Genomic DNA, 13,591 nt, shown 5'->3' with positions numbered 1-13,591 from the left:
GCTGGGGAGGGCACCCACGACCAGGTATTGGGAAGAGGAGGCCAGAGGCCTGAAAAAGCAAGAGGTAGTGGTCCACACCTTTAATCCCAGCACTCAGGAGGTAGAGGCAGGTGGATCTCTGAGTTCAAGCCCAGCCTTGTCTAGAGTGAGTTCCAGGTAGGACAGCCAGGGCTACAGAGAGATTGTTTTGAAAGAAAGGAAAAACAAACGCAAAAAGTCCAGTCAATGACAAATGATGCTTAATGTCTTAAGTTTTAAAAATTATTTGGTGTGTATGAACTTTTTTGGTCTGAATGTATGTCTGTTCATCACATGTGTGCAATGCCCTCAGAGGCCAGGCAGCAGGGGTCTGATTCCCTGGGACTGGTGTGTGGATCTGGGGAACCCAGGTCCTCTGCGAGTTCATCTCTCAGGGAGTTGCAAGTAAATGTGGCAATCAGGAGTTAGAGACGCCTGTGAAGAGTCAGGTGCAAGGTGTCAGGACTTAAGCCAGCACAGACTGTGCAGGTCCTGCAGGAAAATCGGGGATTGCTCATGCCCCATGGTTTCCATGATTAGGGAACTGAGAATCAGCACTTTCATTCAGGAGACAGAGGCAGGCTGAACCACAAGTTTGAGAGTAGCCTGGGCTACAAATGAGTTCCAGACCAGTAGCTAACACTGAGCTCTAGACTGACCTAGACTCAAACGCCAACTCCTTTAGGTCCTTAGTGTCTGAGCTCACTGTGTGCTAAGCAGTTTCTTTTTAAAAAAGATTTGAGTGATCTGTTTGCATGAACAACTGCAGGCCAGTAGAGGGCATCAGATCCCCATTACAGATGCTTGTGAGCTCCATGTGGACACAGGGAATTGAACTCAGGACCCCAGTGCTCTTCACCACTGAGCCAATTCTCCAGCTCCACTAAGCAGTTTCTATGTAGTTCATTCGGACTACATCTCACTAGGGAGCTGGTATTATTGTTGTTGTTGTTTTTTAACAGATATTATGATGCAGGTCCGAGACATTAAGTGGCAAGTTCAAGGATAAGATGTTAGTTAAGTCTACACTGGGAGTCTCCCCACCCTCTTTTTTCCTTGTTTGGAACTGAACCCAGGGAATACACACAGTCTAGACAAGGGTTCTAGGGCTGGGCTACAGCTCCAACCTTTTATTATTTTGGGGGAGGAGCTCGATAAGTTATTCATCCTAGCCTTAAACTCACACTCCTCCTGACTCAGCTTTCTAAATAGGGTTACAGAACCGGGCAATGAGGTCGTCTATGAATTAATAGGAATTTATTATTTCCATTATTATTATATCCATTGTTATTACTTGAGAAAGTTTCGCTACGTAGCGATTAACTACGTATATGAGTGTGTTGCCTGAATCTACGTATGTGCACCATGCATGTGCCAGATAACCGTGGAGGTGTGAGAGAGCATCAGATCTCCTGGTACTGGTGTTATAGATGGTGGTAAACTGCCACGTGGGTGCTGGGGACGGAACCCAGGTACTCTGCAAGGAACAAGTACTAAGTGCAGAGCCCTCCCCTGAAGCCTTGTCGACCCCACCACCCTACCCAGATCGGCATCCTCAACCTGGGTCACCAGCAGTAACACCCATAGCCCCCTCTCCAGTCTCGCGTGACCTCTGCCGTCCCTTCTTTGAAATGGGATCGCGGGTCTTCACGTCAGTCCCGGTTCTCCAGCACTATCCTGACCAAGGGAAAGTCGACAAGGTGGGAAAAAGGACCCCCAAAAACCCCAAAACCAATCTCCCCGCTCTGCAACCTGTTTCCATGACAACCCGGCCAGCCACCGTCGGCCGGTGGAGCGCCGCGCGTCACTTCCAGTTCATTTGCTTCCGGGTTCTGCTCATGCCTCCTCGACGGGCCCTAGGAGTGAAGTTCGGTTTCGCGGAGAAGCACTTGTCCCCCGCCTCCTGCCACCTTCTCTCCGTTCCTCGCGTTCACCTACTCGCCACAGATTTCCGCCGCTCTTTCCTAGGCCCAGCGCGCAGCCGCGATCCAACCTCCCTCAGGGCCCGCCTCCGTGCGACACTTCCGGACAGAATACTTCCGGGCTGAGGCTGTCTCCGGTACTATTCTCGGTTCTTGGAGCCGGCGGGAGCGGCGGGGCCGTGAGGGCCCGTGCTTTGGAGGCGCTCGCTTTCCTGGCGGGCAGCGGCGGGTAAGTGCAGGAGGGCGGGTCCCTACGCGCGCTGTCACCAGCCAGGCCCTTGGCTCCGTCCCTGCGGCCGCGGCTGCTCTGGGCGGCTGGTCCTAGCACTCCGGGGTGACGGCACACGCGCCCCCGGCACCCCCGGGGGCAGGCACCGCGCTGTGGCTCTCAGCCGGGAGGGGAGGCTGACCTGGTTTTGGACTCACCGAGTGACCTTGGCTGAGTCGCTCTGCCTCAGAATCCTTGGTCTCCAGGTCTGTGAGGAGGGACGAGGCGGCCTTCCGGGGCCGCGGTGGGCGTGGAAAGAGGACACGGTTGTTGCACGGTGTCGGGGTGCAGCAGGTATCTAACGACAGGTCCCGGTATTTCATTGGCAGACCGAGGGGCGTTTGCAAGAGCTTGCCCAGTGTGTGCGATGCCCTGGGGCGTTTTCCCCGCTGCTATGGCGGTCAGTGGCTGGCGGCTTACAAAGCTGGGAGTAGCCGCCACAGGTTTACATTCCCTGCCGAGAGGGGACTTGGCTCCCTTCGGAAGCGAGAGAGGCTCTGCGGAAAGGGAATCCAGGCTTCAGCACAGCCCAGGTTGTTTTCAGAGCGTTGGAAGACCCCGTTGGCCGTGTTTCTGGAGGCTAGTAGGGGTGTGGGGCCTCTGTATTGTTTTACAGCCAGTAGGAGATGCCAGGGGTGGATCTGTGAGCCTCTTGCTTTGAATGCATAGAGGGTTGGGCGGAAGGAACGGTGGTAGAGCCACATCCCTGATCCTGTTTGGAGACTAAAACTGGATCAGGGGTGTGTAAACGTGTAAAGATTGGAGAACTGGGACCCAGATAACATCTGCCAGTATAGAGAGGGAGTGCATTTCAGTGTCCTCACGGGGCAACACTTCTTCAGTGGGCCATGCCAGCAGAGGTAAAGCCGAACCATTCATTGCTCTACTTCCCCAACTATTTTGGTTATATTTAGCTGAACTTTAAACGCGTTCGACTTTCCACACTGGATGTTGTTCCTGTGCACCAGCCTTGTCTTCACTGACTTGCTTTACAAAGGGGCCCAGATTGTGGGTGCAGGAGGTGCCACCCAGAGCCGATGGCACTAAGCATCCTTCTGCTTATGTGTTCCGGATATTTACGGAGCTTTATTTTGTTTTCCCCCTGCCAACCTGGTATGGCTTGGCATTCCAGTCATTGGGTTGCTTGGAGAAATTAACAGCTTCTGTCGCTGGGCCGTCTTGCTCTCCTGTAACCAGGCTGTGTTTAGTAGAGAACGTGTTTTTTGTTGTGTTTTCGAGAGTGCCGGGAATAAATTGCTGGCTCTGTGCTCAGAAAAAGACACCAGTTAGGGCCAACCACAAGGCAGCCTGTATTCTTAGGAAATGTATTCAGCAGGGATGATGTAACTGCCTCACTGCTGGCTGGTCTCTGGCCAGCCTTTCTCCTAGGCTCTTGAGCTTACATCATAAAGAGGTTGGTGGCTCTCCCAGCCCATTTGGTGTGGGAAGGTGGCAGTTTTGCTACTACCAGACTTCGCTTCCTGGCCATAGGGCATTTTGACTGACCAAGCCTTTCAAGGAGCCCAGCTCAGAGAAGCAGCAAGATGGCTTTTGCCTACGGTTAGATTCAAATTCAGGTATCAGATCCCCTTCTTCTTGGCCTTGTGACTTAGGACAAGTGAGTTGGCTCTCCGTGTTCAATTTCTTATTTAATATCGAATTTGTCCTATCGACCTCACTGACTTTTGAACTGGCACAGGACCCGGATATGTTGACCCCTTTGTAATTAGCACCAGTTGTAGCCAGAAGTGAGGGAGCTGAATGGGAGAAAGCCAGTCCTTGGGGCCTGTTGGTCCTTTTGGCTTTGCCAGAGACATTGATTGCAGCTGAGCCTCTGTTTCCCCAGCTGCTTCAAGGATACAATGGGAGATGTGATTAAACTGGGGAGCCTGCCATGCCACTTGGAAGATAGTAGGCTCTTCTTCACTGTTTCTTTCTCTTACCCTGAGGAAGCCAGAGGTTGCATGACGTTCTCTTAATCTCTCCACCTTATTTTTTTTTTTTCCTGTGGTTGGGTGTTTTGTTTCCATGCATGTCTGGACCATATGCATGCCTTTGAGTCTGGAAGAAGAGTGTCAGATCCCCCGGGACTAGAGTTACAGAGTGTTGTAAGCCCCAATGTGGATTCTGGAAATTAAATCCAGGTCCTCTGTAAAAGCAGCCAGTGTTTTTAACCACTGAGCAATCTCTCCAGACCTTTTTTGAATGTGTATTTTTCTTGAATGTATGTCTGTGCACTCTGGGCATGCCAGGTATGCACAGAAGTCAGAAGAGGGTGTTGGATCCTCTGGGACTGGAGCTATAGACAGTTGTGAGCCATTATGTGGGTGCTGGAAATGAAATGCAAGTTCCCTGTAAGAACAGGTGTTTTTAACCACTCAGCCATTTCTCCAGCCACCACCGCCTCCTTTTTTCCTGTCATCCTTTTTTTTCCTTCCTTCCTTCCTTCTTTCTTCCTTTCTTTCTCTTTTTTTGTGAGATAGGATATGTAACTCTGGTTTTCCTAGAACTTGTTCTGTAGACCAGGCTGCCCTCAAAGTCACAGAGATTAGACTGCCTCTGCCTCCCAGTGCTGGAGTTAGTGGTGTGGGTCACCAGTACCTGGCCTTTCATTTTATACTTTGGAACCAGGTCTCACCAAGTCTGGAGTTCATCTGCTCATCAAGTCCTCGGGATCCTCCTGCCTCTGCTTCCCAGTGCTGGCTACAGCATGCGCTGTGCTGCCACGCGGGTGCTGGGAATCACACTGGGTCCTCTGTAAGCATTCCCAGGGCACTGAACTGCTGAGCCGTATCTCCAGCCCCTACCCCTCCTCTTCCTCTTGTTTTGTCCCCCGCCCCAACCCCCAATCCCCCAGATAAGGTCTCTCTGTGTAGCCCTGGCTGTCCTGTAGTTCACTATGTAGACCAGGCTGGCCTCAAACTCAAGAGAACTGCCTGCCTCTGCCTCCTGAGTGCTGTGATTAAAAGTGTGCACTGCCTAGCCCCTAGCCCTTCTTATTAATATTTTATCTCAGCACTTGGAAATCTGACACCGGGGGCTGGGGATTTGGCTCAGTGGTAGAGCGCTTGCCTAGTAAGTGCAAGGCCCTGGAAAAAAAAAAAGAAAAAAAAAAAAAAAAGAAAAGAAAATCTGACACCGAGGATCAGAAGTTCGAGGTCATCCTCAGCTGTGTAGCAAATCTGTGGTTAGCTTGGGCTTCCCTCGTCCCTGTGTAGCTCTTATGATGGAGTCCAGGGGCTCCTGTGTTCTAGGCGGTTACTTCACCACTGAAGCAGGAGGGAAGCTTCTCTTAGGTCGACAGCAGCTGCGTGTGTCTTCTTTGGCGGGCAGTGAGTTTGCATTGAGAGGAAGTGCATGCTTGGGTGACTGCTGAGCCCATCCAGACTGTCTTCATCACTGATAGATGGCCTCTACTCCTGTCCCTCACCATAAGCAAGCCAGGCACAAAAAATACAAGTGGGACATGAGCCCCAGGGTTGTCAAGGGCACAGGCTCACCTCAGCTGCAGGCTGCATGGCATGCATATTTGCAACTCATCCTCTTGCTGCTCTTGTGGCCCTGCTGAGAGACTGAGGGTCACTGGGTGCTTGCATTCTTTATATCACTGATGGCTCCAGTTGCAGTAGGTGCCCATTTCCAACTGCATCAGTGCTCAGTACTGTGGTGATCTTTGCCTTTGTGGGAGTTTCAGGTCATGGGGAGAGACTGAGGGTCAGCTAGTAAAAGAACATGCAAAGCCAGTAATTGCAAGTTGTGGTTATCCCAGGGAAACCACAGTGAGGGAGTGGGAAGGTGGGGTTTACCCAGCGTGACGTAGCAGGAGATCTTTGTGTTGGAGCTGAAGCCTGTATAACACGGTGAGTGATGGTCCGTCCACTCAAGAGTCAAAGAACAGAAAAAAATCAGTGCGTGTGCAAAGGTCCTGGTGTAGAATCCTGACATGGCTGAGGAGCAGGGGTTTGCGTGGCTGTTGCTTAGAGGGAGAGCTAGACTGCTGTGAAGGTGAATATGACCTTGGCCTCTGGTTTTGGTCAGGACTTAGCACTCATCTTTGGGGCCCTTTTGTGCTCTTCAGTTCTGTTTGTTTCTGTGTGCTGGGTAGGTACCCTCACAGGCAGTGGGTGAAACAAGGGGGTCTGTCTGGTTCTGTCTGTCTGTTCTGACCTTACACTGTAACCAAGGCTGCAATGGATTCCAGGAAGTTTTGTTGAATCTCTTGAGTGTTGGAGCTACACTGAGCCCCACCATGCCCACCACAGTTCCACTCACCTTCACCCTGCTGTTAATGCTGCCCCTCATGTCCCCAAACTGGAGATGCTGAGCTGTGGCTCACGGAGGCAAGGGTGGTTCTATGGACCGTGGGATTGTGGCTAGAGGACCCCACAGGCCACGCCAGCCCCCCAAGGAGCAGCCCAATCCCCTTACCCTCCTTCAGTCTCAGTGACTGATGACCCGAAGCTCCACCTGAGTAAGATGTGAGGCTCAGAGAGGAGTGGTCACTACCCACATGCTGGGGCTCTGGCCAGGAGAGTGCCAGGTGCAGGCCACACCCACTCTCCCGGAGCCTTCATGAGAAAGCCTGCCTGCTGTCTTGAGGGTGGATGCCTTGCCAGGGCAGAAAAGGCTGTCAGAGCCTTCCTTACTTGGCCACATTGTGCAAAGCTGTGTGTGCTGATCTGGATTCCTGAGAAAAGAGAACCAAAGGGATGAGGGTGCTGACGGGCCCTCTTGAGCCACATTTGTCTGCAGTGGGTGGCAGGCACTGTATTTACCTGAGATAAACCTGTGAGCTGCTGGGCTGTGAGCTTCTCTTCTCTCAGCTGGCTGCAGCCCCCTCGGGTGAAGGGTACAGTAGCCTGGTCTCTATAGTCCCTATCCAGACCCTTCAATTAAACTCTTCAGTGGTTTATGTGGCCTTTCACAGAAACCCTGGCTCTGTTCTGCTGGGAGTTAGCCCAGGGTCCCTCACACAGAGTGGTGCATCCTGGCCTCTCCCAGCAGAGGCAGCAGTAGTCAGTGTGTTCTCTGAGCGGTCAGGCCCCCGCACAATCCCTCTGTGTTGCCCTGATCTTTAGCAGCCTCCTTTCTGTTAGTGCCAAGTTCCTTCCTGCTGTAGGAAAACAGGGTGTGGTGGGCTGGGCCTGGACTCTGGAGCCTGCCTGGGCTCTGACCTTAGCTCTACCTTGGAGGCTCTATGACCCTGGGTGGTTCTTTCAATGGCCAGCTGTCTTGAAGGGTCATGGTAACTGCTGTGCCCCTTGCTCAGGAGTAAGAGGTTAGTACTGGGACATGTTCTGTGGTGCCAGCTCAGCATCTCCCCATCACCACCCCTAGCATCACACCCTGGGCCTGGCAGTGCTTCAGGTTTAACTCTGCCTTGGGGCTTTCCCAGACTCCTCCTCCTGTCACATCAAGACCAAGTGTGCACCCGCTCCCTGAACCCTGCCTTCGGGGGCATTAGTCACTGCTGTGAGCTGGTGAGCTGCAGTGCCTGACCCCGTGTGTTTTCTTCACGGTTCACTATGTGCGTGCTCCGTGTCAATGAGGTGGAAGAGCATATGGGGACCATCTGGGCCAAAGAGCCAGCATAGCCCAGGCCAGCGCTTGGCTTTGCTGTCCTCGGCATTCTGAAGCTGGGATAGGGACCAGTCAGATGGGTGATGGCTTCTTGTTCCCCCTTTTCAGAGCATGCGCTGGTCCATGGGCACCATGCCAGTTCTTCATGTGATGTGCCAGCCTCCAGCCCCAGAGCCATGGGGGAGATGAGGTAGCCCTTGGGTTTGATTTGGGGAAGCCCAGTTCAATGGATACGAAGTACAAGGATGACTTATTCCGGAAGTACGTGCAGTTCCATGAGGGCAAAGTGGACACCACCCCCGGCAAACAGTCTGGCAGCGATGAGTACCTGCGCGTGGCAGCTGCCACCCTGCTCAGCCTGCACAAGGTGGACCCTTTATATCGATTTCGGCTGATCCAGTTTTATGAGGTGGTGGAGAGCTCCCTCCGCTCGCTGAGTAGCTCCAGCCTGAGCGCTCTGCACTGCGCCTTCAGCATGCTGGAGACAATGGCCATCAACCTCTTCCTGTTCCCCTGGAAGAAGGAGTTCCGCAGCATCAAGGTGAGGTGGGGTGGCCGCCTCTGCCTGCTGCTCCCTCCTGAGTGCACGTGTCCCTGTTCTCAGCGCATGGGCTCTAAGCAGCTGGGAGCTGGTGTGGACCAAAGCCCCAGTTAAGGGGTGGGTGTGTGTGCGTGTTGGGGGTGGGGGTGAGAGAGTCTCACTTTCCATAGCAGGGGCACGGGTGAGCAGAGACTGCAATAAGCCAGGCTGGAACCCTAGCACGTTCCATTCGTTTACTTGTTTACTGTGGTGCTAGGATTAAATCTGTGGTGCATGCTTTACCCTGAGCCATGTCCCTACCTCGGTGTGTTCTTGAAACTTTGACAGAAGGCTCAAAATGCACATCTTCCATTAGGCTTAGCACACCCCCTCAATCCCATCCCTGTACTTCCTCCTGTGGAACAGAGCCTTCATACCTACACACAAACTCGGTGGTCTCTTTGGCCTCACAGGGGCCACGTGTATTCCTGGCTTGGTGGTGTGCATTTAGTGTGCTCTTGCCTGTGGTCTACAGGCAGAAGCCCCCATCTCTCCCTGCTGGTCCCGCTCTGCATTTGGTTTGAACAGGCCTCGCTATAGCATGCCTCTTTTTTTTCCTGCCCACTTTCTCCCTAGACCTACACGGGCCCTTTTGTTTACTATGTCAAGTCCACGTTGCTGGAGAAGGACATCCGAGCCATTCTAAAGTTCATGGGCTACGAACCTGAGTTGGGGACTGCATACAAACTCAAAGAGCTTGTGGAGTCCCTCCAGGTGAAGATGGTCTCCTTTGAGCTCTTCCTGGCCAAGGTCGAGTGTGAGCAGATGCTGGGAATACACTCACAGGTAAAGGACAAGGGCTATTCAGAGCTGGATGTGGTGACTGAGCGCAAGAGCAGCACAGAGGATGCACGTGGGTGCTCAGATGCCCTGCGGAGGCGGGCTGAGAGTCGAGAGCACCTGACCACTTCCATGGCTCGTGTGGCACTCCAGAAGTCAGCCAGTGAGCGCGCAGCCAAGGACTACTACAAGCCCCGAGTGACCAAACCCTCCAGGTCGGTGGATGCCTACGACAGCTACTGGGAAAGCAGGAAGCCCCCCTCAAAGGCCTCACTGAGTCTGCGCAAGGAGCCCCTGGCTATGGATGTAGGGGAAGACTTGAAGGATGAGATCATCCGCCCATCCCCCTCATTGCTGACCATGTCCAGCTCCCCCCATGGTAGCCCTGATGACCTTCCCTCCATCTCCCCCATCAATGGCCTGGGCCTTCTTCGTAGCACGTACTTCCCCACTCAGGATGACGTGGACCTGTACACGGATTCCGAACCCAGGGCCACCTACCGGAGGCAAGATGCTCTGCGGTCAGATATATGGCTGGTCAAAAATGATGCCCACTCCATCTACCACAAGCGTTCACCCCCCACCAAAGAGTCTGCCCTCTCCAAGTGCCAAAACTGCGGCCTGTCCTGCAGCTCCTCCCTCTGTCAGCGCTGTGACAGTGTCTGTCCTTCGGCCTCCAAGCCCAGTGGTTTTCCCAGCAAGGCCTCTGCACACGACAGCCTGGTCCATGGGGCACCTATGCGGGAGAAATATGTGGGACAGACTCAGGGCCTTGACCGGCTGGCAACTGTCCACTCAAAGCCCAAGCCCTCTACCACAGCCACCTCCCGCTGTGGCTTCTGTAACCGTGCAGGTGCCACCAACACCTGCACCCAGTGTTCAAAAGTTTCCTGTGACCCCTGCCTCGGCGCCTACCACTACGACCCCTGCTGCAGAAAGAGTGAGCTGCACAAATTCATGCCCAACAATCAGCTGAATTACAAATCCACCCAGTTCTCCCATCCCGTGTACAGATAGGCCCCGCCCCCCATCTTCTGCTACAAGGGCTATACACCACTGACCTGGCTTGGCAGCAGAGCTGTGCTGGAAGGGAGCAGAGACTTGAGCTTGACCATGGAAGCGCCAGGGCTAACTGCTCTGTCACACAGCTCACTTGGCACACCACATCCCAGCCGGCAGCTGCTGTGTGATCTGAAGGACAGGATGGCACTTCCAGTCACTTTGCTGACCTCTCCACTCCCTGCTCAGCCGGTTTGGGTTTGGGTTCTGGTTCTGGTTCCCTTGAAATAAGGTCTCTGTCTCGGGACTCTTGCTACACCTGCCCCCCACTGCAAAGCCAGCTTGGACTGGGAAGGAGCCTTTGGGGTCACTTTCAAATCCTCATCAGGAGTGGTGAGCTAGAGGCCTGCTGGCTTGTGAAATGAGCCCTCCTGCCACACCCGGCCTCTGATGGCTCGCCTCTCTTTCTGCTCCCTTGATACAAGGATCCCTAGGCAGATGTCCCCACCCTTTGTCTCCCTCCAACTGGTATTAAAGGGGAGCCAAGTCCAGTGTTAGTTGAATCCATCTTGCCAGCTCCACTCAGTCAGCCCACAGTGTTGGCAAGCTCTGCTTGTCAGTTGGAAAGTGGACTCCATGGCAGGACGGCGTCCCTTCTGTTTGCATAACCCCTTTACTGTATTGTATATACAGAATTTGAGGTTTATTTTTAAATGAGTGTTCAACTTGCTGTGTGTTTCAACATGGTGAAAGAAATTAATGACATGATATTTATAAAGGTGCCCCGGGCTCTTTAGTCTTCCAAGGGGGGCTGCGTGCCCTTTCCCGGTGGGAGCTCGGGGTAGGGACTGATAAAGCCCATGTTTCTTCCCATGGTGGTAGAGAGCTACTGTCTTCCCTACAGTAAGTATTATACACCTACCTCCAGTGTGCACATGGGGTTAGCATGGTGCCGGGGTCTGCAAAGACCTCAGGGACAAGGTGGGGACCTCAGTCCTCACATCCATAGCTCTGGTCTTGGTGCCTGCTGAGCATGAATCTTGTACCCTAAACCTCGAATCTCAGAAGGAAGTTCAGGTGGTGGGGTCCTTCCCCTCATCTTGCCTTCCTCACTGATTCCCAGGGCTGTCAGCACGGCTCTCTGTCTTTTTGCACTAGGGTGGGCAGAGGTGGTGTGTGCTCATTAGATAGATGCCTCTCCAGTCTCAGCCAAGTATCCACGCTTTCTGGTATAAATCCCACTTCTGGATTTTCCTTTTTAGGGAGAGGGGCAGGGCAGGGATTTGAGGCTGTCACTTCCTTGTGAAGTGCTAACACACTTTAGCCATAGGCAGTTGTGCTGTCCAGTGTTTGGGATCTATGTATAAGTAGAGTTTTCCCAAAGGCAGGCATTCAGCTCTGGAGCAGGCTTGACTCTGGCCAAACCCTGAGCCACTGTGAATTTGCTGGTGGTCTTCCAACTTACAGGAGCGATTTTAAGGTTTTCCAAATCTTATATGACTCTTTTTTTAATCTCTAACTGATAGACCACATGTAGATAGGTGTATATACAGCTGAATTTGGGCAATTTTATTACTGAGACTGGCCTTCCTGGGCAGCTCTTTGATGTTCCACACCTCAGAACTGGCAATGCCTGGCCCTTTCCTGAGAGCTCTGGTTTTCCATTCCAGTTACTCCAGCAATGCAGGGACTCTCTTAAGATGGGGGACAGGTTGCCTCAGGAAGTCCAGTGTGCTTTCCACCAGGAAATACTGTGTACAGACTGGCAAGGCCTCTTCCCTCCGAGGTGTGTCTCACTATAGGAGAGTGCTGTGATCCAGATAGTTGAGTATATGCTAATTTAAAAATGCACATATTTTGCATTTGATTTCTACAGAGTTGAAATGTTGAGAGACTTTAAAAAAATAATAATAAAGTGTCTTCCATTGTTAAATGAAGTGTTTATGGTGTTACAGCCCCTTCTGTGGCTTCCCTCATTTGCAGTATGCTCGGGCCTGGACACCATGGTTAGCTCAAGTGACAGGACTCAGATATGGCTGCCTGGTCATCTGGGAAAGATGGGAGCCAGGGCCAGGAGTCAGGCTGCCCATTTCCCCAAAGTGAACTTTGTCCTCCAGGAGAAATAACTGTTACAGACACACCTTTTCCCCTGCCTTCTGACGTTTTCTCATTAAAGGCATGTTCTACCACATCTAGCCAAAGATTTTTTTTTTAACTTTCAAACAAAACAAAACAAACAAAACTTGGCAGGTGGTAAGATGGTGCAGTGGTTGTTAAGAAACATTGGCTGCGGGTTGGGGATTTAGCTCAGTGGTAGAGCGCTTGCCTAGCAAGTGCAAGGCCCTGGGTTCGGTCCCCAGCTCCGAAAAAAAGAAAAAAAAAAAAAAAAGATGTAAAGAAACATTGGCTGCTTCCAAAGACCCAGATTCAATTCCTAGCATCCACATCATCGCTCACAACCATTTCTAACTCCAGTTCTAGGGCACCCTCTTCTGGCCTTTGTAGGCACCAGGTATGTACGTGGTGTACATCCATACATGCAGCCCAGACAGCCATACTTTTTTACTTCCTAAAAAAGTATTTCATGTGTATATGTTTTATTGCATCAAGCTCAAGTTCCCCACACTGCAAGATGTTGACCTTTGGGGCATGTAGAGGAATGAATCCAGGGACTTGTGTGTGCTAGACAAATGACGTGCCACCGGACAAGTCTCTCCCAGCCCAGAACATGGATGTTAAATGGCCATTGCCACTAAGGCTGCCCTACAGAACATAGGAGTCCCAGTTCAGTTTCCCATTTTTTCTTGAGGGTTATGTGTGTGAATGTGCGTGCAGGTTTGCACATGCTTGTGCATATATTAAAGACCTTCATTGAGGCAGGATAATGGTTAAACCCAGAGCTCATGGATATATATAGTGACTCATAGAAGCTGGTTTGCAAGTGCCTGAGCTTTGCTTAGTCCAGTCTTGCTGTCACATGGCCTACTCTCCTGGTTCCCTAGGAATCGGTTGCCTCTCCCTAAGTCCTTCCTTCCTGCATGTGCTGTTGCAGGAACCATCATGGGTTAGCTCAGTTCCTGAGAGGAGCTGGCTTGGTTCTGACACACTGGCCTACCTACATGGGAGGTGGTGTGTTATTGCTGCGTCGTCCTAATTTACATGTGTAAGCTCTCTATGTGTATGGGTGTTTTGCCTGTGCACTTGTCTGTGCTCTCGGTGCGTGCTGTGCCCACTGAGGCCAAAAGTGCGTGTGGAATCCCTAGAACTGAAGCTACGACCGATGACTCAGAACCTCTATGTGAGGAATGGAGTGCACTCCTCTCTGTGAGAGCAACTGATCGGCCTCTTAACTGATGGCCTGGCTATTTAGCCCCATTAAGTAGGGTTTTGTTTGCTTTTTTTTTTTTTTTTTTTTTTGGAGACAAGTTTCTGTGTAGCCTAGAT

The 13,591-nt window shown here is 52.1% G+C and overlaps 1 protein-coding gene across 3 annotated transcripts; it reads left to right on the top strand.

The window, feature by feature from the left end:
- The first annotated feature begins 2,054 nt into the window (after positions 1 to 2,054).
- Spata2 (spermatogenesis associated 2) lies at positions 2,055 to 12,338 on the top strand. 3 transcript variants are annotated; one of them, NM_001429657.1, is given in 3 exon segments: positions 2,055 to 2,169; positions 7,897 to 8,329; positions 8,945 to 12,338. In NM_001429657.1, coding segments are annotated over 2 exon segments (1,536 nt in total). In that variant the 5' UTR covers positions 2,055 to 2,169; positions 7,897 to 8,014; the 3' UTR covers positions 10,166 to 12,338.
- Positions 12,339 to 13,591: the final 1,253 nt, after the last annotated feature.

The sequence above is a fragment of the Rattus norvegicus genome, chromosome 3 (assembly GCF_021556685.1).
Source record: "Rattus norvegicus strain SHRSP/BbbUtx chromosome 3, alternate assembly SHRSP_T2T, whole genome shotgun sequence".
NCBI classification, from domain to species: domain Eukaryota; kingdom Metazoa; phylum Chordata; class Mammalia; order Rodentia; family Muridae; genus Rattus; species Rattus norvegicus.
The sequence above is the reverse complement of the archived record's forward strand: the minus strand, read 5'-3'. Positions and strand labels throughout refer to the sequence as shown.